The following is a 22,634-nucleotide window of genomic DNA, read 5'->3' as shown; positions in this document are numbered from 1 at the left end:
TTCCGTATTAAAATTTGTGGTCGTCAAGAGGTGCGTGTTTTAAAATCGTTTTCAAATGTACAGGGTCTGCCACAAAAGCGAGGGAGGATCAAATTTGGTGTTTTAAAATAGAACTCCCTATTTTTTCGTCAAGTTTCATAATTAGTTTATATATAAAAAAAATCCCATATTGGAGTTATTTGGGAAAATTGGACGGTTTTGATAGTTGCAAGATCTCGCGGAAATCCGCGTTGTACCCGAACCGTCGCGAATTTCGGAATTGATCTTGTGGGTTTCCTGATAAGCCAGGTTTTAACGTGTTTTAATATTAAAAAAGTTTTCTATAACTCCTAAAATATGCCTCGGAAATTCCACGACTTTAAACCTCAATAACTTCCTTACTTCAAATTGAATGCCGGAAATTTCTAGACGGCATCGTGTTCAGAATCCTACAATTTTTGTTAAAATCTATAACTTTTGCCAATATTAACCTATCTGTAAACATAGCCGTGTCTAATGCCCCAACAATGGCCCTTTTTGACTTTTCAATGTTTCAAAATTCGGTGACGTCACTATGGGCAAATTTTACGCGATGCCTGATCACATCCAGTATCGTTTTGCCATTTTACATGACTTTCCATTACAGCATCGTTATTTTGTATTTCCGAATCACGCGTTGATTTAATATATTTTTTTAATTAATAAATGGTTTTGTCCTGGCAACACTGCAACTGTGTTTTGAGCGAAACGGAGGGCAATTTGAGAATTTGTTGTGAATACCTAATTTGCATGAAAATAAAATATTTCCCCGGAGTTTTACGCGTTTTTTTGTAATCTAAACGCGATGTTGTGCCTATGGAAAACGTTATTTTTAATTAAAACACGTCCGAACGCAACTCGTCAGGCCCTCTTAGGGCCCCATACGACTGATTCGGAATTTCGCAGCGGCATGGGTGCAGGGCCGATTTCCGCGAGACCTTGCAGCTGTCAAAATTTTCGAATATTCCCTAATAACTCGGAAACGGCGAATTTTTGACGAAAGACCCTTTTTTTCGAAATTCGAAACCACGCCCGCAAGTAACGAAAACATTTACGTATAAGACAATCTGATCCTATCCCACTGTTATGACGGACCCTGTAGATTTCAAAATAATTTCACAATGCGCAACTCTTAACGACCAGAAAAGCTCGATGTGGAACATTTCCTTTTAAAATGCAGATTTGCCGAGATTTTGACGCTCTGATGAGCGACCCTGTATACCGAGACATTTTAATTCCTTTGGATGTTAAAGGGGCACGTGGCACTGTAATGGTAATAGTTCCCGTGAAAAGTTTATCTATGAATATTAAAAAGCTCATCCTCTCGTGCACTCTGTGTCTAATGGCCCGATTCGATCCAAAATGACGCGGTTATCTATTCTCAATTTTTAAGCGGCCTTATCCCAATCTAATTAAGCTCAAAACGAGTGCGACTAGACAGCACCGTTTAGCAACCAATCAGAGTGAATTGATTCATGAATATCCAGATAGTTTTTCAGGATTTAATTAAAATTGGGGATGCGCGTTAGTCTTCGCAGGTGGACCAGGCTGAAATTCGCATTATTTACCTCGTGGTTCGGTTTGTTCCATCGGGGCGATTCCCGTGGCGAGTTTGACATGTCTTCGTTTTTGTCTTGCAAAATTTCTAGCATAATTCGAGAGAAATGGCGATCTCGCTTAAAAACCGATTACGTAAAATGGCAATAAATATACAGGCGCCTTCGTGATGAAATTGGTTCATAGACCGGAAAACCACAAATATCTAAAACAACGGGAATCCATTAAGTTTTTTCTTTGAGAGGAATATATACTACCTGCTACTTATACCAGTCGATTTCAAATCCAGTTTTTGTCTCGGGACAATTTATACTATTACACAACGCCCTCGTAGTTCCGGCACAACGAAATTAAACTCGTAAGAACGTTAAATGTTCTGTTCTACTTGCTGCTTCATTCTGCATTTTTCAAAAGTTTCATAATAAATTGTTTCTTTCGTAGGTAGACTTCTTGTGTGTTATAGAAAGATGAAACTTCCGAGATAAACTTCGGAAAGTTAATAAAAAAATTCGTGAGTCGCTTGGGAAGTGGGAATTTTCGCTTCCGTGCCTACTCGCATGTGAGGTGCCTGCAACTTTAAAGCTCAACGGGCGAACTGACCTCTTCACCCGGTCGAAAATAATCCACGTGAAAACGGAGCTTTTGCCTGCTTTGAGGTTTCAGGGAGTTCGCCGACCAGGGAAAATTCTTAAAAAAAGGAAATTAGCGAGTATACAATAAATCTCGGCCAGATTTGGCATTTCCTTCACCGTGCTCGCGGTCTTGACCAATTTAAACTTCAGTTTACTTCGTGATTTCGACGTAAACTACCTGAACAGCTACATAAATTTCTCGGAAGGGAAGAGAGGGCACAAACTTTATGAAACATACTTTAGTGTGCCAACTGCGACATGCTAATTTTTTTCATAATGGGACACTCAGCATTAAACTTTCAAAAATATGATGCCGCAAGAAGTTACCCCCCAAAAGCCCTGATAGCCTCCTCTAATCGTGCTTTTGCGCTTGCGCGATGAGCAGTTTTTCGAGCTTTGGCAAAAGTATTATACATTTTTATTTTTTTATTTAAACAAATAAAAAATTATGATTAATTAACGATTTAACTAAAAGCGAATCAATAATATGGAGAATACTGCAAAATGCAGTTGTTCATTTATGATACTTCCACAGCGACCCACAGCCCCTTCCCAATCAAACCAACTAATAATAAGTGGTACCTTTTACTCTCAAAAATCCCAATTTTGCAAATATCTCAAAAACGACCGAAAATACTTATATCGATGTATGATATTATTCGATAGAGAATTTATCGATCTTCCAGTTGCCATGCAAAATATAGGGTGTTCTATTTAACATTACGACTTAACACTCATTTTATGCCACAAAATTTGTGATACTAAGAGACACGGGCAATTCATAAGGGTCTCTAGCTCAAGTGTCAGCTCTCCAGTGGGGATAGTTAAAAAGATATGCTCTTTTCAATTTAGAGCTATTTGTTGCCAAATCAGCCCAAAAAGTTTCGAAAACGGAAAATCATAGCTATGGCACGTGATACATAAACTGGGGTTTGAATCTTCGGTGCAATTCGAAAACGTAATAAACTACAGGGTGTGCCAATTAAATTAACAAAGTTTAATCGGACAGATTGAGCTCCGCTACGTCGGCGCCAAAAATCTCGGATCTCACATTAGAACCCCGTAAACTTTTAATAGGGCACTAACCTTGAATGACCCTGTATATCCGCAAGTGAGATGTACTGAGAATTTTTCAATTATGAGTCGGAAAATATTCTGAATAAGCGTTAAGTTAAATTATATGTGTTGGCTTTCAGTTAACCAATACCGCGTGCCACATGGTTTTCGGGGTACCTAGAGCGGTCCCCGAATTTGCATCACTCTGTAGAGGTCAAGGCGAATCATAGCACTGAAGATACCCGGTGTCATCAAATCTCCGAACCATCAATAAGTAATAAACCGACTGATTTAACTACTCACTAATGTAAATAGAGAGCATCTTAAAATGAGCTGCAGCATGAACCACTCCATAGGAACCCACTCCCATTCATACCTCAGTCAACTTTCTTTTTACAGCGACACCATTGAAATTGAACGACCCGCCATATCTCTGTTTAATATCCATGGCCAGAATTCGGTGGATATTAAATCCGCATGAGAATTATTCTATGCTGGTCAAGCGGTCCAATACATAAAAAAACAGAATTGCAGAATCGATAACCGCAGGTCGCCATATTTTATTAAACAATCGGCGATCGGCCACTTGCAACTGTTTTGTGAAAGTGATAGTTTTTTGTTTTGGGGACAAATTCAAATCCGTGCGTGGATTGCTGCGATTGATTCGAATGGTCAGTGCTGCATTCGATTTTGTTCGGACATCGCGGAGCTCGTTCGATAGCGGATCGATTTATTAATTTTTCCGAAGTGTAGGTTTGTCGAGTAATGCCCGGTTGTGAGGAGTTCTAGTCCTGAAATTACTCAAGATATTATAGTATTGAAAGACCAGGGTTGATTCACTGTGAACAAGGTATTTTGGGGCTTGGGGGTGCTGATATTTTCGTTTCAGATTATCTCAATTGATGAACATTAGCTGAATAGCACGGGGTCAGAAATAAGAAGTTAGTGGCTCTGAGGCCCAGTTACACGGTTCCGTTTTAAACTAAAGCTCAATTTTAAGTTTCAGATTTTACGCACAATTCATTATTTCTATGTCAAATGTCCCTTTGACACTTCAACATTCTTTGACACATAAACTTCCATTGTTTATGTGTCAACGTAATTTGACACATAAACGTCCATTGTTTATGTGTCAACGTACTTTGACACATAAACGTCCATTGCTTATGTGTCAACATACTTTGACACGTAAACAATGGAATAAACTTAATATGTCTTTGAAATCAACTGCAGGCAGAGATTAAAACGAAGGCGGTCTTGAAGCCGGACTATTGACCTCTAATTATGATTAACCAATGTCTATTTCTCAACTTTCTTAAGAGAAATGAATGGTATCGAAATGTGACAGTAACTAGTTTTTCATATCCACATTATCTACACTTACGAGTCATAGTTGAAGTTTAATATATAGGACAGAGTTGGATTCAATAGTTATCTCTCACCAAATTCCACTTCCGACATAGGAACTCTCAGGCTCTAACCTCAATAAGCGTTGATGAGAGTGTGGTTAAATTACTCGCAGTCCTCTGTGACGAAGTGTGGCTTTGAAATGTAAAATATTTTTAGTCGTTTCCGAGCAATTCAAAACGAAATAAGAGAGTTTTTCCTCAGTCACTTACAAAAACACTGAGGATCGTTAATATTTTAGAGCCATTTTGTTATTATTGAGTGAATTTGTCAAATCCACTATAACCTAATGGCGACTCCTCCATATTGCATAGACGCGAATCAATGATTCTTGAAATCTCGATTCCATTTCCTTTACCATTTTATGAAGTTTAATGATATTTTAAAAGGCCAATTTAGCATTTGCAGATAAATATCCACAAATATTGGATACAACGACAAACAAACTAAATATCTACGAAACGGTTTAATGAAACGTTTGTAACTTGTCAAATGTTTGTTGTTACATGTCAAATATTTGTTGTCGAGCGTTTTCAACTTTGCGTATCTGCAAAGCGCTTGTGTCACAGCTACAGGGTGATGATATTTCAACAATTATTTCGATTTTATTTTACTGCTCGTAAATTTTTTTGAATATTTTGCTCAAATTTTAATACTGTTTTTTTATCATCGTCGACATCTTCAATGCTACACTAAGAACTTGCAAAAATCTACGCGACGACATCATTTCCGAGTTGAAAATTATTACCAAACACCCTGTATCTTACAATTTGTACTCTTTATAATCATAAGTTGTCCTCTTTTCTTTTTTTTTTTTTTTAATGCTAATTGCTTACCCCTTGAATGCCTCAGCCCAGATTTCTAAACGATTTGAGCATTATCTCATTAAAACGAACAGGCTAATTGACCTTCAACATATACACAATTAATTTGCTTTCTTCGCCTCAAGAATGTTACTGTTGTAGGTGACCTTCCGCAAAATCTTCCATTTGGCGCATTCGAGAATTGATATTGTGTATGTTAATTTATTAGCAGAATATTAATACGAATACGTATCTACCACGCATGCTTCCGTATTATTCAATTTTTGTATATGGTGAATGTAAGAGTTTGTCCACTCTATAGCTGTGTCAAACATTCATGAATTTTGATGAAATTTAAATCCCTGAAAATAGTACATTCTGGGACGGGCTTGTAATAAACGCCATCATTCCTGATAGAGAAGGGATAATGTTGATATACAATACGTCTAACGACACTAGTGATTTGCGGAGTGTGTTTGCTCGCATACCCCGCTGTGGCCAAGCCTAGCTCTGCAATGTTGCCGGCTGCTCTTAAAAAGTCGGATTGCCTGATTGTTACTTAAAGTTTGCCCTCGAAATTACTTCAAATGCTTTTTCGTTCCAAAATTAAATTAGAAAACGAATACAAATCTTGAACACGAAACACAATAAAGTGCTATAAATAAATAAAAAATCAATAAAAATTTAATCGTTGGAATTTAATACAAAAACTATAACTAAATTAAATAGCCAAATCAGACCCCTTCTTGTGTATACCAGTAACCGCACTGGCTACAAAAAATTTTCCCTACGTTTGGAAGTCTTTCTGGGCTAATAGTTTTGCATGCAATTTCGAATTTCAATTTGCAACTCGTACGAATTGTCAACCCTATCACCATCAAATCTATAAGTTGTAGATTTAACGTAACCCCATGAGAAAAAATCTGCAGGAGTTAAATCAGGGAATTTTGCCGGCCACAAAATTTTGTCCCATCCACTTGTCGCTTTGTTTCCAAGATGTCCCCCAAGACTTTTTAAAAAATAAAAGTGGCATTGTGGGCACCACAACCACCTTGTATATATATATCGATATCTCCTAATTCAGCTTGTGATTGTTGAATTGCCGAATTAATTTGTGCCTAGAGCAAGTCGGGACATCTCAATTCATTCAAAGTGCGTTCAATGGAAAATGGACCAGTTAAATGGTCGCCTAAAATACCTGTCCGGACATCAAGGTTTAAAAATATTCCGTTCGTCTATTACATGTGCAAATTCTCCCTCAACCAGTAACGAGTGGCGGCTGGATTAGCATTACCCAATAATTGGGAGGTCGATTCATCATTAAAAAATATGTTTTTGATGAAGTTTTCCTCATTATTCCATTGTTTTTTCACAAAAAAACTTCACTGGATTTTCGTAAAAAATACTTCTTTCGTTATGTATAAAGTACGCTCGTTTTTCCTCAAAACTCTGTGGGCGAATGCACATGACACATCTAATTGGCCCCCTATTTCACCGAGGGACACATCAGGATTGTCCTCAAAACTGGCACAAATAATAACCACCTACTGTTCCGTTTCATTGTTATCTTGCGGGGGGCGTTTATGATGCAGGGGTGAAACACATGCAAGCAAACACACAATGGTCTTAAAATTTGGAATGACACGATGTCCTGTCCCAGCACTAGGAACGGGTCGATTATTTGCTAGAAAATAGAGTAAAAACTCTTCCTAAAGATTGACCTTAACAAAATCGTTTAACTATGAAAAATTTTTCCTCGATGCTGATAATGCGCATTTTATTGCGTTTTTATTCGCTATTCGGACACCGCGCAACACGTGAAAGATGAAATTGTTCCAGTTCGAAATTCAAAATTTAAAAAACGTCGCAAATGCGATATCAGCAAACACACGTCTTAAAAATTGTTTTAATGGAGTAAGCCGGCAACATTGCAGAGCTCGATCTGGCAATAGCGGTATATGCGCGGAAACGCACGCTGCTTGATGCCACTAGCGTCGCGCGATTTACTGTGCGTGCGAGTACAATGCTGCACTTGTCCCGTACTAAGTACTAGCACAGTACTTTTCGAATATTAGTTAAAAATTCCATTTAGCTGCACCAATTGCGCTAATTTTACTATTAAAACACTAAATATCTGCCTCATTCCTTGCTTCTAATTAGCTCCATCAATCTCATAACGGATTTTCTCCAAAATTACCAAGACCAAATGCTAAACCGCAATTACGCAATTACATTGGATGTACCATAGTTTGTTTATAACTATCAATTATTTCGCAACGCTTTTTAGCCCAATGAGAGGTGGTTCCGAAAAAGAGGTGCGCTTGTAAAATCGATTAGATGCGACTTGAACGTTCTGCGGTTACTTTTTCTTTCCCTACGGGTTTCTCCATGAACGAATGGTCCCACTTGGATTTGATCGGTTCACTTACATAAACTTAAATTTATTTGCATAAAATTTGTTAATTTGGACTTTTCTGGTCTTGCTCTCCCCAGCCTTTTGCAATCGCGTTCCGTTACGCGAGTCGCGGGAGAAAGCTTCTGCTTTGCCAAGTTTCGAGCTTTGCTAAGCTCGAGAAATCGGGATAGGGTTGCTCATTGCAGCTATGAGATTCGTGGGTCCGCGACAAAAAAATTGAAAGTTTTGTTAAAAATTAACAAAAAACCATATTGCATTCCTTCGATACTGGTTCAGGTTAATTTAGATTATTTCTACATATAATGATTTTTTTTGCTATTAGCAATTACCCAGTACTCGCCGGTAGAATTATTTATCTTGCTTCAAGCTGCATTAACGGACTTTTCTATCGTATAATTAACTGAAATGTGAAATATCCATTATTCCGATACGAATATCATTGTTAGTGGCAGGTTTAGTATGTACATACGTACCTAACACGCATGCAATTATGCGATCTAGTAAATTTTTACTCTCCACGTAGTTAATAAATGCACCGGAGCTTTCCACGTATCCCGGCAAAGTTCAACAATATCTGCAGAAAACTGTTTCGGAGCTTCGGTCTCCTCCATTCAAAGAATTTACCAGAATGACCATGTACTACAAGTTTCACGTGAAATTCATCATAACTATTTCGAAAACGGTTTGAAATGGATGAAAGCTGCCCCGATACAATTCGACGGCGAGTTAGCGCTCCGCTTCGTACTCCTTAAAATTACAGGGTGTCTCGTTTAAAACGTAAATTTCTGCAACTTCAAAAATGCGAATGTTAAAAGCCGAAGTCTGAACGCCCTGTATGATGCTGGGCCATTTAAATAGCAGAAGTGTAAATTTAAGATTCTCCATTCACCTTCTGAAGAACGTGAAGATTGTGCACTTAACAACTGCGGAGATACGTAATTTTAAAATTGGTCATTACGGCACGTTTTTGACGCAAAGGCAAATACATCAGAATCGGTAAGGGCTAATTACGAGATATTACACAGAAATTGCATCTCAAATATTACGTCGAATCTTAATCGATATACCGGGGGTCTCGCTTGAAACGAGCAAGTTGAGAGCTATTTCCGGTCAAACCGGAAGTGACTGAGGGTCGAAAATATTTTCAAGAAATGTTGCAGGTCGAAGTTAACGTGACCTCAAATTTTCAAATTTGTCTCACTTTTAGCTCCCAGTGAACTCTTAATGAACGGTTTGGGCGAATATATCGGAAAATGTCGCGTCTTCCTTCCCGGGAGGGCGCGGGTTATTGAAAATCGATGAGGAAAATGATCAAATTGCTCATGTAGCAATTTCACACTTATTAGTCGCAAATGGGCACATTTGCGAATGATCCTGTAGCCACAACCCGGAGCTTGGTATTAACAAATTCGGAAAAGTGCTCGATAAAAGCGTCAAGCAAATAAACAATTTAACAGTGTACACTCCGGTGGTAACTCACCTGCGTTAGGGATTGCATAAGCCCAATAATCTAAATTCCTGTGGTTGTGCCCGCAAGAGAAAAATTACATAAACGCTATTTGTTATTATTAATTTATGCATTATGGAACACTGTTACTTCTCAGTGTTAATCTATATCGAAGTAAGCCGGAATAATACAATTAATACCGAGAGAACGTTACGCAACCCAAGAAATGGGCTGGCAATGGTAAAGATAACGTTTTCTCAACTCCTGCAGCCACGTAGGACCCAATGTAGAAATGAACGTATTCGCATGGGAGTATACGTACCTTAGCTGGTGGCCATTCCGTACATTTAATTGCTGTTATAGTGGTTTCAACAGTACCAGCGGCAGCAGAAGCTGGCCATCGGACAAGACGGAAAATATTGCTATCAATTTGCATTATAACTGCCTTAAATACATCACAAATGAACCAAATACGCATGATCGTGCAAGTGTTATTACACTTTAACAGTCATATGTGTTATGAAGAAATTTATTTGTCTTCCACCTGTACTTAATTATTAGAAATCATACAAGCAACCAGGTGAATAAGGCGATTTTTTACCGCATAAATAAGCCAAGATTTACGTCAGTCTATTGGTTCGAAGAGAAATTACTATCCTAAGTTCAAGGTAACTATCTATGCCAGATGGTTAATGTAAAATACAAAGAACAATGTTTTACGTTTTTTTTCTTTTTACCCTTAATATCGGATCATAGATTTCCTATATTAAACAGAAACGAGTAGATCGGCCTCAGAAGCTATAAAACGACTTACGAAAATTTAAATTCATCAGTTTGGGTTAGGCCCAGTGAGCCGTAATTCGTTACAATTAACTGTGGCCAAAAACATTCAGAGAAGAATTTCGTAAGACTTTTTCAGCCTCATTGATTGCTAATACCTTCATCTTTATCAGGTGTTTAAACCTCCGCAATAATGGACTAAAGTATTAAAGTGAGACCTCATAGGCAAAAACATGCTATAACGTTTGAATCAATAAGAACTTCTTTCCCTATCGCAATGTGGACGATTTGCAGTGCTTTGCTCTTTAGTGTTTGGACTTTAAGTGACTTAGTGAGTGGCATCCGGATTCCTCATGAGTGGAATGTAGAAGAAAGTAGATATGACGCACGGCACAGTCATCCAAGAAGGTCTTTCAGTGGAGATAGCCAAGGTAATCGTAAAAAATCATTATTATTGCTATGCTTTTCAACTCTTCGCGATATCTGCAGATCAGTCCAGCTCACAATTAACTTTCTTCGCTCCTTTGGGGAAATCTTCCAAGAAACATGGGAAAACTTCGGTTTACCAAGACCAGAGTTACCTCCCTCAAAGCCAGCATTCACCCTCAATCGCGCCCTTATACACAGTCCCTCTCCTGCAGCCTGAAACTTTGTCTCTTACTCCGACCTCTCAAGAAACAATCCAGGCGGAAAAGTCGCTGCCTCCGCTACTAAATCCTAGGTATAAATATCCAGAATTACCGGTGATGTCCTTCCTGGACCCTGAGTTGCCCGAACAAGTGAGGGCCAACTTAGAGTACCTCAAGCAGCTGACTCAAAAGACTGACCAGAAACCTCTTCAGTCATATCAAGGCTTCAAGGTGTTGCCAAGTGACGTTTTAAGAATCAAGCCTGTGGCCCCGAATACTGGTAACAGGTATCCTCAACCACCAACTGTTAGGTACCGTCCCTTATGCCCTTCTATGAACATCTCAGTTAGAAATCTCTTGCAGAACTCCGATCAGGCAAAGGCCCGTCGAGGATACATTCATAGTGCCAGCCACCGGGGATTTTTCGACCTTAAGTCCTCTGGGTTTCCTAGAGAATAATCCTGAGGATGTAATAATTACTACTACCAAGCCCAGAAATTCTTTCGTAACTGAGGGATACACTAAAGTGTTAGTGCAGGGTTCTAACAAGAAGCAGAACAATATTGACCCTTACCAGAAAAAAGAGAGCAAAAAAGTATTTAAGAAGCAAAAGCCGCAAGATAATATTACTGAAAAACCAGGTTACAAATCATCGAAACATCATGATTCTAATGCCAGAAGCTCCAGCAGAAACTTTGTGGAAGAGAGAATAAAACAGCTGCCCAAAAAATATTTCGACTTGTAGGTTTAAAATTATAAATTATTCTTTTATATTTAATGAGCCACAATGGATTTGGTTTTTCAGTCCAGAATTTGAGTACTCAAAGACATACAGGGATGACACTCTGCACGAACCAGATAGGGATACGGATGAAGAGCGTTTGGGCGACGAAGACGATCGGATTCCTGATGAGGAACCTGAAGGAGAGGAAGAAGAAGCCGAATCTGACGAAGAATCCAAGGAAGGTGCTGAGGAGGAGGAGGAGGAATCAGAGGAAGAGGAAGAAGTAGATGAAAATCCTCCTAAAATTGAAAAAGTCACTAAAGGTTACAAAGTCAAAGAGGAACGAAAACCTGTTGCACCTCAGGAAAATAGGGAAGAAAAAACAGTGGAAGCTGAAGCTAAAGTCGAACCACAAAAGCAGGTACCAGAAAGCGACCACGCTGAACCTAAGCCTATACCTACAAAACCAATTTATCCGGGCCAAGGAATGTGGGCTAAAAAGGGGGTGAAGCACAGGCCTCACATCTCCCCACACAGGTTTGATTCTTACCAATCATTTTCCATTAAATTCTAGTGAATGACTGTTAGGTTTCATAATCTACCAGAAGATGCTAGGAAGCCCGATGGACACGACGTTTTTGATGAGTTAGAGATGTTCTTCAATGAGCAAAAATCACATTTTGCTCACGAGATTCAACCTCAATCCCCTGCAAATCCTAGAACTGCTTCGACGGGAGGTAAAGACATATTTGCAGAGCATGGGAAAAACTCCTGGTCATACTCATATTTTTAGTATCACCTTATTACAATTATGCCTGGATTAAACCTCCACGAACTCCAAGACCTTTGATCGTGTACGATCCATTCAAAGAAACTGAAAATCCAAAGCATTTGAAATCTGCTAGAACGCGTCAAATAAAACATGAAGCAGATGATGAAGACGACTCCACAAACTATGAAGATGATAGAAATCAAAGTAAAGGAGAGGAAGAGTTTGTTCCTACAAAACTGTATACGCAAGTCAGGAACACTGAAGATGTTTCCCATTTGCCCTCCAAAAAAGATGAACATGGAAAGTTGAAGGAGGTGGTTAAGGACTCTAAAGTGCAAACTGTGTACTCTGAGGAGGGGTGTGTATTTTAATTTATTCAGCCTTTATATCAATTATGAGGGGATCTATAATCATAGGTATGAAGACGCTGCTTATGACCATGCAGGACATGAAAAGAAAGCAGAGCAAGACCAGGATTATGCTCATGTAGAGAAGAATAAACAGGCACAACGTACTCAAAAAAAAGTAAAACCTGAAGTAGTTGACGACGACGAGGAAGAAGAGGATGATGAAGCTGATAGTAGAACCGAAAACACAAAAGTTGTTCCAATTTTAGGTGAAACCGGTTGACTTTTTATTTGCCCACTGAAGTTTTCTACATATAAATGCCTATTTTAGATCGTCCATCTGAGCCTTTGCTAGATTCAATAACTTCTGATACCTCATATCCTACTGAAGAGAGTAAAGAAAATGAGGAAGCATCAAAAGGACCGAATGGAACCGTGAATAAATCGAAGAACTTTAGAGCCTCCAAAGCAGTTACAACAACTGAAGTCACGGACAAAGACAATGGAGATATTCAGCTGGAAATACAAAGCAAAGTTAAGTTCGTAGTACAACCAAATAATACCACGAAGAAGGAGAAGTACGTGAAAATATTCCCGAAAATTGTAAAGAAACTATCAAAGAAATCTCAAGATGATGTAGATGGAAAAAAATTGGTGACTAAGAGTGAAAATGAAGAAAAAGAAATAAATATTAAAGGCGGTGAAGGAACTGAAAATCTAAAAGAAGACAGCACAACTGAATCCAGTACTGTATCAAGTATTGAAGCTTTAACAGCTAAAGCATTTAAAAAATCTAACTCTAAGGGAAAAAAAGTTAGTAGGAAGAAGAGGGCAACAGAGGAAAGTCCTTACGAAGAAGTGGAGATTGATACAGATTTCATAGACAATATCAAGCATTCTTTCGCTTCCCCTGCCAAACCTAAAGGAACTGATTGGGAGAAATTTCCTTACTACAACTTACCTGGTAAGTCCCCCGATCCATAAGGTAACAAAACAAAATGCCTTTCTAACCCCAGTTATAGGCATAAACAAAGATTCCCCTCTAAGATATGTGGAAGATCTAAAGAGAGCTCCAGTAAAGCACCCAGGGGAGTTGTCTTTTTACAAAAAGGCTGACCAGTTTGAATGTCCAGATGTAGTGCAGGAGATCCAACCCATACCAGAGAAAATTGAAAGCGCCCACGCAAACGCAAAGCCGGAAGAAGAGAATGATGACGAAGATAGTAAAGATGCTGCTGATGAATATCCCCCATATCCTGAGGGTCCTAAGATTGAACTCGGTGATAAAATTGATTGCTTGAAGCTGCGGTATCTCCCCCAGAACAAAAAAAGTAAATTCGACTAATCTGATATTTCCCCTCTAGGTACTTTGGGGAAAATCCTTTGGATAGTCCGTTCTTCAAAGAGGAAACTATTGATACTCCTAAACCAATATTCCGTGACCTTGCACTTAATACTAATGATGCTGTGGTAGAACCAAAAACTAAAGCAACGGAGCAGGTCACCAATGGAATGCTTAACCAAGGTGACACGAATGATGAAACGCTGGCTAAAAACATAGAAAAACTTAAGGAGCTTGGTACTAATAGTACTGCGCAAGAGACTGCTGAGGCGGAAAGTATAAGGTTTAATAGAAGAGCATCCATGCCTCTGCATATCAAAGAACAATCGCCTGTAATCGCTACGACTCCAAGTGCCCCCATTACCTTGATTACAACCCCCAAGTATACCATCAAACTAACTCCAAATAATATCTATGATCAGATAGTATTACTGGATCACTTGCCTGAAGACGAAGATGATGATGACGATTCCGACGATTCAACAGCTGAAGTTACTGCTGCCAAGAAATCAGAAACTGTTAATATTCCTCAGATTGAAAAAAGTGATGCAATTGAAATCACAGCAAAAGGGGCGGATGAGACGAAAAGGCAACCAAAAATTTTGAACACTTCAAAGGACGGTTTGAGAAGCGATGGAGATACTGAATCGTCAAATGCAGAAGCATTGAGGAGAAACAGATGGAGACCCAGAAAGCCTTTGTACCAGATATTCGATGTGAATGAATTCTTGCCCCCTACGACACCCTTTTCAGTAATTAACACTGCCTCCACTACAGTACTACCTAAGCATATGGTATTTTCCCTAACAGGATTTATGGTGTCATCTGATATGGGGCTTGTTTTAGGTCATGAGTGAAGTGTTCTACAAAGAAGAAATTAAGCCCAGTGAACAGTTAACGGTGTTCGCAGACGTACTTAACAATATTAAAAATTCAACAACATTGGAGGTAGTACCAGTTCGGGTCAATTCAGATTTTGCCGAGCCCAATGCCGTAACCAGTAAAACCTTAGTAGATCCGTCATTGCCACCGCCAAATCAGATACAACCCATTAATAGAGTCAAGAAATTTCAAACAGATAGTTCCCATCAATCGGTAAGCTATGCTCTTGCATATCAACCTAAATAATAATTCGACGCTTTAGAACAACTTCAATGAAGAATGGGTCCCGTCTAAGCTGAATCTGAAGAGGCACAACCATCTGACCACTGGCAGACCTAAACATACAAAGCAAATTAAGAGACACAGAAATCCTGTTACCGCCACTACCAGTACTACTGAAAAAACCACCACAGAAGAAGAAATCATCGATCAAAACACTCTGCATAATCAGCAGCCTTACGATATCATTGACTTTCTAGAAGAAGGAGAACAAATAATTGGTTTGGTACCACCTACAAACTTCCAATACCGAACTATAGTACCACCGGAAGATTTACATGTCAGGAGCACTAACAATGTTCCTCAGCAGGTATCTAATATCCCACAATTTAATGCAGACGTAGTAGAAATGTTACTTTAAAGGTTTATGAGTACCGTACGATTATACCCGCTACCGTAACAGAACAAATTCAAACCAAATCACCAGCTCCAGTCACCGAGTTCCAAGATGACATTCCGGAAAGTACCCCTTCGCGCGGCTTAAACAAATATTATTTCTTGGGGCTGAAGCCACCCTTACACGGAAGGGCGAAGCCCTACTCTGAATTCACCTCAAATAGCATTACGCCTAATGAGAGCTTATTGCGAAGAAGGGTTGCGCACCTCGCGAGGCCCAAAAGACACGCCACTCGACCCGCCTATGCTGACGTCTCGAGAAGCAGAGGTACTGTAGAAAATACTGTTGAACTCAGAAACAGTTTTTTTTTTCATTTTTAGGTCAGCAAAACGAAGGCATAGAAAAGTCTTCTTCTAGTGAAGATATTGATGATTACGTGCCTCACAGGCCTAGGAATTGGCATTATGATGAGAACACTGGAAGAATAGTTTATCACAATAAACCAAAAGACGAAACATCCGAAGAAGAGGAGTATGAAGAAATCGAAGTTGCCGTAAGTTCTTTTGACAATGAAGAATGGAGCATTAGATGGTATCATTGTTGATTACGTTTTAGGACACACCCGGGGTTTACCTTGAAAGAGCTGAAGGTGCTACGCACCCAACCCCCCCAGAAAAAGCAACAACGAAGTTGCTTCTGGCCACGGCTACTCCTCCCCCAAAGGGAAAAGGGTTGTTAGACTTTGTAGCTAAGCTTAAGAACGATCCTACATATAAAAATATTCCTGATCCGACCACTGCCAAACCTGGTAAGATTTCCGGTAATTTAGCTAGTTCAATTATTATTTCTTTGAAACTTTCACTTGCAGGCACTGCCACCACGACTACATCGATCTATACAGTTGATCCTAAAAGCACAAATCCTCCGGAGTATTTGAGCATCTTGTCCAAAGTTAAAAGCGATAAAAACTACAAACCCATCGAGGACCATAAAGTTAGTCAAAGTAAGGTGGAACCTGTTTCCAGTACTCTGGAACCGGAAAGTACCAAAGAGGATGAGGAAGATGACGACAATGATGACGATGGTAGCCCAGGTAAAGCCTTTATATTTTCTGCATGTGCTGAACGATTGACAGAATCTGCAGATTGATCACAACTGAAAACACTGATTTCAGGCAAAACACACTCACGACAAGTTAGACAAATCTCGAACTTGAAAATTTTTAATGTTGGGGACTTTTTACCGAAAATCGAGTCCCCAACGCGGTCAGACATTCCTGAAAACTTTGTTCAGAAACACGTTCTCGAAAGAATGTTTCCCAGACTTAAGTACATGACTCCATACGACCTCGCTAAGGAGTATTACATGCAGACCGACCTGTATAAAAACGTTAAAAGTGAGTAAATTAAAACAAAACTGGTCGCTTTCGGATAGACAGAAAACACTGATAATACAAACTCATTGTGCTTCGTGCCGCTCGGCATCAGAAATTCATGTAAACTTTCATACTTTTCCTGAATATGTCGTTCCCGTGCATAACATATGCAAACATATTTTTAAAAAGTTTTATCGCATTATAGTTATGCAATTCTAACTCCAAAGGTAAAAATCGAAATGTGTTAAATGCGGGTTGCACGGAGGCCAGTCTATGCTACCACAGTGTGCTTAATTGAGCCTTGTTTCTGTAATAACTCTTATTCCCAATATATAAATTTTAAATAATAAAAGCAGTTCCGTCGACAGTTATGGCATAAAGTAAACCATAAACTTTTAAGTTTACGACCCTAAATAGTTTGATCACGCTGACTTCCACTAGCCCGAGCTTACAAATAACTTGACGTGCTTTCAGTATACCGGAATTTACCCAGAATTACATACAACCTAAAACTTGGTCGCAGTTGTGACTTTTTTATCGATTTTCACTACATCGTGTTAAAATTTGCATTTAAAAATTATTTGTTTATACATTTTTCATGTTATTGTGCATTACAGAAATAATATATGTAGTAGCACTCGTCAATTATGGTATGTAATACAAAAACTTTTACTTACATGAACACACTTACACAGCTAAATGCTCACAATACAAAATTTTGGTTCCTCAAAGCCACTGGCTTTGTTTCAATATAGATTCAAAATAATCTTTGCAGAGTTCGTCCAGAACGCCCCAGGGGGCCAAGGAGTGAATCCGGGCGATATCCAGATCTTCGACATCAGCGAGTACTTACCGAAACTCAAGCCACTGAGTCCTAAAACCCCCATAGACTACTCCAGATACAAAACCATAGACAGGTCTCACTCGAAGCAGCCCTCAGAAGTTAAAGAGGAGATCGTCAGCAGGCCTCCCCCGGAAGAGAGAGCAACCACGCATCATTATCCACACACCCACTTCAACAGCAATACTGAACCATCGCGACTTATTCAAAAAGACGAGAGCATTGACAGACCTATTGTGAGCCACCAAACAAACCACCTGAATACTGAGAAGACGGTGACGGTGTATAGCTTGGATCCGACTTCCAGCACCACAACGACTCAGAGGACTGGTACTGAGTTTGAATCATATCCAGATCAACCAATCAAAGTTACCTTACAGTTCAGATTCGGAGGGGCACTCGGCCTACCACTCACAGTATCATCGAAGAAACTTCCACTAACTCCAATGTTGTCACGAGGAGAAGTCCCACTCGCAGGAGATTAGTGCCTGGAGGGTTCCGCACCACTCGAAAACCTTCATCGACAGAATCAGCTGAAGCAACTGAAAAAGTTTGTCTTTTCTTCATCTTCTTAGTGTACATAACCAATTGTTGTAAAATCATGTACTTTTAGGTGGAAAGAGTGTATCCAGTGAATCAAAGCACTGAAGCGACAGTTGCCGAGAGTCCGAGCAAAACTAAAAGAGTGTACAGGAGGAGACCTGTGAGAATAAGATACACGACCGAACGACAGGAGGAGGATGAGGAATCTGTTGAGAGGATCGTTCGACGAAGCCTCAGTGCTGATGATTTCGAGGGCTTGAACGATTATGGAAAACATCGTTTGGGATATTTAGGTACCTGAAAGATGTTGAGCGTGTAAAAATCTGGGGCTTTTGTAAATATTGTAAAATAGCATTAAATATCTTTTTGGTACACTTCAAATGACTTTCATTTAGTGTTTATTATAAACAATGTTTTTATTATGTTGCACAAGAACTTCGTTGCACATTTCCAGATGTACATACACGTGACCTGATAGCCGCGTAGGTAGGTAGCAAACACATGTATTATTCACCAAGTTAATAATGGCACTTTAAAGCCATATCATGTATTTTTTATTGATATTTCAGGCTTTTATGGGTTGGGCAGTTGAATTTGCTTCAAAATTATATTTTGCAGAATGAGAAAAAGCTCCGACTAATTTAGATCAACAGTAATAGTACGAATAACGAGTAATAAAAATGGCTTGTTCTTATGAAAATCGATAGCCTAAGAAGGCATACGATGCAGCGATACGCTAAAAATATCTATATATTTTTTCGGTTTTCCATATATTCACATCGATTTCAAGGTATCGAGAAACTCAGCTGTACCTTTTTCGTTGCTAATACAATCATATGCGATATCGTCTTTAGAACAAAACGACTAACCTTCTCTCGCACATTGCAGACGAGCCTGAAATCGACAGAATCTACGAAGAAATTAAAGACGACATCGAATTTGGAAAACCCAAGTTTGCCTTCAATAAAATTGGTCGTAAAGGAAAATATCGGGGATTAAACACAGAGGAGGAAGAACCACCTTTTGAAGGAGTAGGCGATAAAGTCGATACTAGTGAGAGCCAAAAGGATTTTGTTAAAGAAGTGATTAAAAATGGCAATATCCGATACGAACAAATTAAAAAACGTGGAGATGCTAACAGACGAGAGGAGGAGGAGGAGGAGGAGGACAAAAAGGAAGAGAAGGATGAGGATCTTGATGAGTCACCTGTTGACGAGGCACCTGAGGAAAATGTGGATGAAGTTGAAGAATTAGAGAATGTAAACCACGAAAGTGATGAAGACGAAGAAACTAGTACTGAAAATGTTCATCTACTGCGGAAGCAGTCCAATGTAGTAAAAAAAACTGGTAAAAATGTGATGGTTCCCAGGGACGAGGTCGACCACTTGGAAAAAGACATAACTGGCAGCAAGCGCTCAAGAAACCGCAATGATTCCAAAAAGGACTGTGAAGTAAATACCCCATCTCAGAAGCCCCTAAAGAAAATAAAAAGTGCCAACGGCGGCACCGTGGAAGCAGACAACGGAGCTCAAGCCACAGAAAATGACAAGACTAAGAATATTGACATTGAGGAAAAGGACAATGACAAAACTAAAAGAAAACGCCCTCCGAAAGGCAACAAGATAAAACATGTAAAAATAGTAGAAACGAACGATGGTAAATCCAAAAAGCTCGAAGATCGTAATAATAAAAAGAATAATGTTGATCACATAGACCGCAACAACATCAAAACTAAGCCACACAAAGCAACGCAAAATGACAAAAAAAAGGATGTCGAAATAGAAGATAATAATGAAAGCAAAACTAAAAAGCAGAAAATCACGCAAAACATCAATACGAAAAATAAAGAAACCACGAAGAGCAAGAAAATCAAGAAACAAAAAGAGATAGAAAACGACAAGAAAGAAGATGTTGAAACTGTAGATAATAATTCTAGCAACTCAGATGAGCAGGGAGCAACACAAAATATCAATAAACAGGATGTAGTTATTTTAGACAAAAACTATGATAAAACTAAGAAGCATGGGGGCAACTATCGAAAAGAAAAAGAAGATGAAGAAGAAGAAGAAGAGGGCAAAAGTGATGGAGATACTGAAGCAACTTCTGACGACTATGTAGAAGACGAAGATACTGCCGCTTCTGCAGAAATAGAAGACGCAGAAGAAGTACTCAACGTAAATGGTAAGTTTAAAGGCCACTATGTCTATCACAATTTCAAGTTTTCACCTCACCTTGTTTCAGAGCCTTCTAAAAAAGTAGATGTTGCCATCAAGGATCCGGTTTATAACAACACCCAGAAACATGAGGATAATTACAAGACAGATGAAGACTCCGAAGAAAATGACGAACGATCTGAAGAAGACAAAGGAGCAATTGATAAGAGTCGACATGACCCTGACTATATTGACCCTGTTGAGGATGAACCTGAAAATTCGGATGAGGATCTTGAGTCACTTGAAGAAGACACCCCAGAGCCAACTTCAAAATCTGTAACTCCAAGTCCGAAGAATGGAGACGAAGCTTCGAAACCAGGCCACTCGTGGAATGATGCTGATTCAGAGGAAGACAAACAGGAAGCTGACTCAGACGAAGAGGAGCAGGAAGCTGAGTCAGATGAAGACAAGCAGGAAGAAACGATTGAAAAATCTGACTCAGAGCCCGTATCAGATGAACAAACGCCCGTAAAATTAACTACAACTGAAAAATCTCTGAAAATTACAGAAGATGCGCAGAAGCCCGTTCGTTTAATCTCCAAACTAGACTCTAAAAGTACAACGAAGAAACTAGTTGAAATCGCGAAACCAATAGCAAAACTTTCGGATATAGTGCGAAAGCCTGACCACTACTATACTGATCCTCAGCTTCCCAAAGAAGTAAACAAGCTAGGATCTCAAAAAGTCCCAGTTACCATATCTTCTTCGGAGATCGACCAGTTGGCTGTAGAAGGGGATGTTGTGGAAGAGAGGGCCAAGCCCCAGAGGAGGATTCTATTAAGGGCTCCTAAGAAGATAAACGATGAGACTGAAGAGTTGAAGGAAAAGGAAGAGAATGAGGAGGATGATACTACTAGAAAGCCTGTGTTCGAAAAAGATCCGACCAAGAGATTGTACTTCTATGTAGCAACGTAGGTTTAATGTTTGTAAATATGTGATATATCAGTATTATATTGAATTGGTTATTGTTACCCATGTGAAGGGAGTTGTTTTCATTCAGCGAAACCTACTGATATTTAGAACAACAAGTGAGATTATTTGGAAAAGGAATGCGAGAGAAATCATGTTAATGTGGGTAATTTTAGAACTTGAGGCCCTCCACCTCAAGGAAAATACGATAAAGGCCTTAATTTATTACGGCAAGTGCAGAGTTTTTGGAGGTAATTGAGTACAACGAGCTGAAGCGAGCGTCTTTAGGTCGATGATTAGCGGAAAATCGATGAAGCTTCTTTCTAATGCGATTTTCTAAATTGGCTGCCGAGGTCACAATTAGGGTGGAGATGCACACGAATCGTATCAGTTCGACACAAAGGCACCGATCCGTTTTCATTTTCTTGCAGAGGCCCTAAAGGTCATACCAGAGCTTTATCTTCCATTTAGTTTTCAATCTTTTCTTTTCTCATTTTGTTTGATTGAGGGCGAATCCAAATCAAACAGAAATCCACCCGGATCGCGAACTTCCCAAATCAGCATCTGTCACAAATTCGACCGCGTTAACGAACTGCAAATCGTGCCCTGCGGCCTGAACTCTGCTTTCATATGATAAAAGACGTTTTCATGAAAAGTATTCATTGTATCAGCGTAAACTTGAAATTAGGCCAAGTGCTGTATCGTAAGTGGTTCAAATAAAGCAAAGAATAAAAGGGTGTTTAAAATTCGAATCACGTCCTAGGTCTGTGGGAAAACGGCAGTAAAGCTCACTCGTGTAAAAAAACGGTATATGAGGAAACAGAGCACAGAGTTCTGTATAGAGATGGTAATAAGGGAAGTTTAAATTTAGGGGCTCCCCCGTAAGTCAGACACCCACTCGCGCCATCTGTCAGCTCAAAGTAAGAGAAAATCGTCAAATGAATCGGTGCTTTATTCGTTTTTATTTTTATTGAGTTCGTGAGCGATTTTTTGACTGATTGTGGCTAAAAAGCACCTGGCATCTCTCCATTTTCAAACTTAAAATTACATAACAAGCGTGACGCTAATTCCCGTAATCAATTCATACTGCCTTTGGCCTTTGAAGAATGTCTGGAAACGAGAAAATGTAACGCCTAGAGACGACTTCTCGTTTGCGAGAAATGCTCGAATTTTTAATAAATTCATAATTCTCACATCGTCCCTTTCTTAAATGCTTTGAGCTTTCCAACTAGAAGTTAAGGGTCAGAAAGTTGACCTGCGCGACGCTTTGGGCACGACTAAATATCAAAATCAGTCGTTGGTAATTGGTAACTGATTTTAACTGA

General features: G+C 39.3%; 2 protein-coding genes across 6 annotated transcripts in view; both read left to right on the top strand.

The window, feature by feature from the left end:
• Positions 1-22,634, top strand: part of LOC136347221 (synaptotagmin-15-like) — a 76,611-nt gene that overhangs the window by 13,945 nt on the left and 40,032 nt on the right. The window lies entirely within an intron of this gene.
• Positions 3,806-21,366, top strand: LOC136347212 (microtubule-associated protein futsch-like). Of its 4 annotated transcripts, none has more exons than XM_066296971.1 (22): positions 3,806-4,113; positions 10,342-10,547; positions 10,606-11,056; positions 11,109-11,486; positions 11,551-12,006; positions 12,058-12,206; positions 12,263-12,599; positions 12,658-12,857; positions 12,920-13,552; positions 13,605-13,896; positions 13,953-14,724; positions 14,777-15,025; positions 15,075-15,401; positions 15,455-15,755; positions 15,809-15,981; positions 16,044-16,236; positions 16,297-16,521; positions 17,579-17,974; positions 18,025-18,194; positions 18,258-18,480; positions 19,076-20,368; positions 20,429-21,366. In XM_066296971.1, the coding sequence occupies exons 2-22, from the start codon at positions 10,394-10,396 to the stop codon at positions 21,313-21,315; spliced, it is 8,259 nt and encodes a 2,752-aa protein (XP_066153068.1). In that variant the 5' UTR covers positions 3,806-4,113; positions 10,342-10,393; the 3' UTR covers positions 21,316-21,366. The 4 variants fall into 4 exon arrangements, with proteins under 4 accessions (XP_066153068.1, XP_066153070.1, XP_066153067.1 ...); XM_066296973.1 differs by having other exon boundaries at positions 10,290-10,547; positions 13,611-13,896; XM_066296970.1 differs by having other exon boundaries at positions 10,290-10,547.

This window comes from Euwallacea fornicatus, chromosome 27, assembly GCF_040115645.1.
Source record: "Euwallacea fornicatus isolate EFF26 chromosome 27, ASM4011564v1, whole genome shotgun sequence".
Lineage (NCBI taxonomy): Eukaryota > Metazoa > Arthropoda > Insecta > Coleoptera > Curculionidae > Euwallacea > Euwallacea fornicatus.
This window is presented reverse-complemented; position numbering and strand designations above follow the sequence as displayed.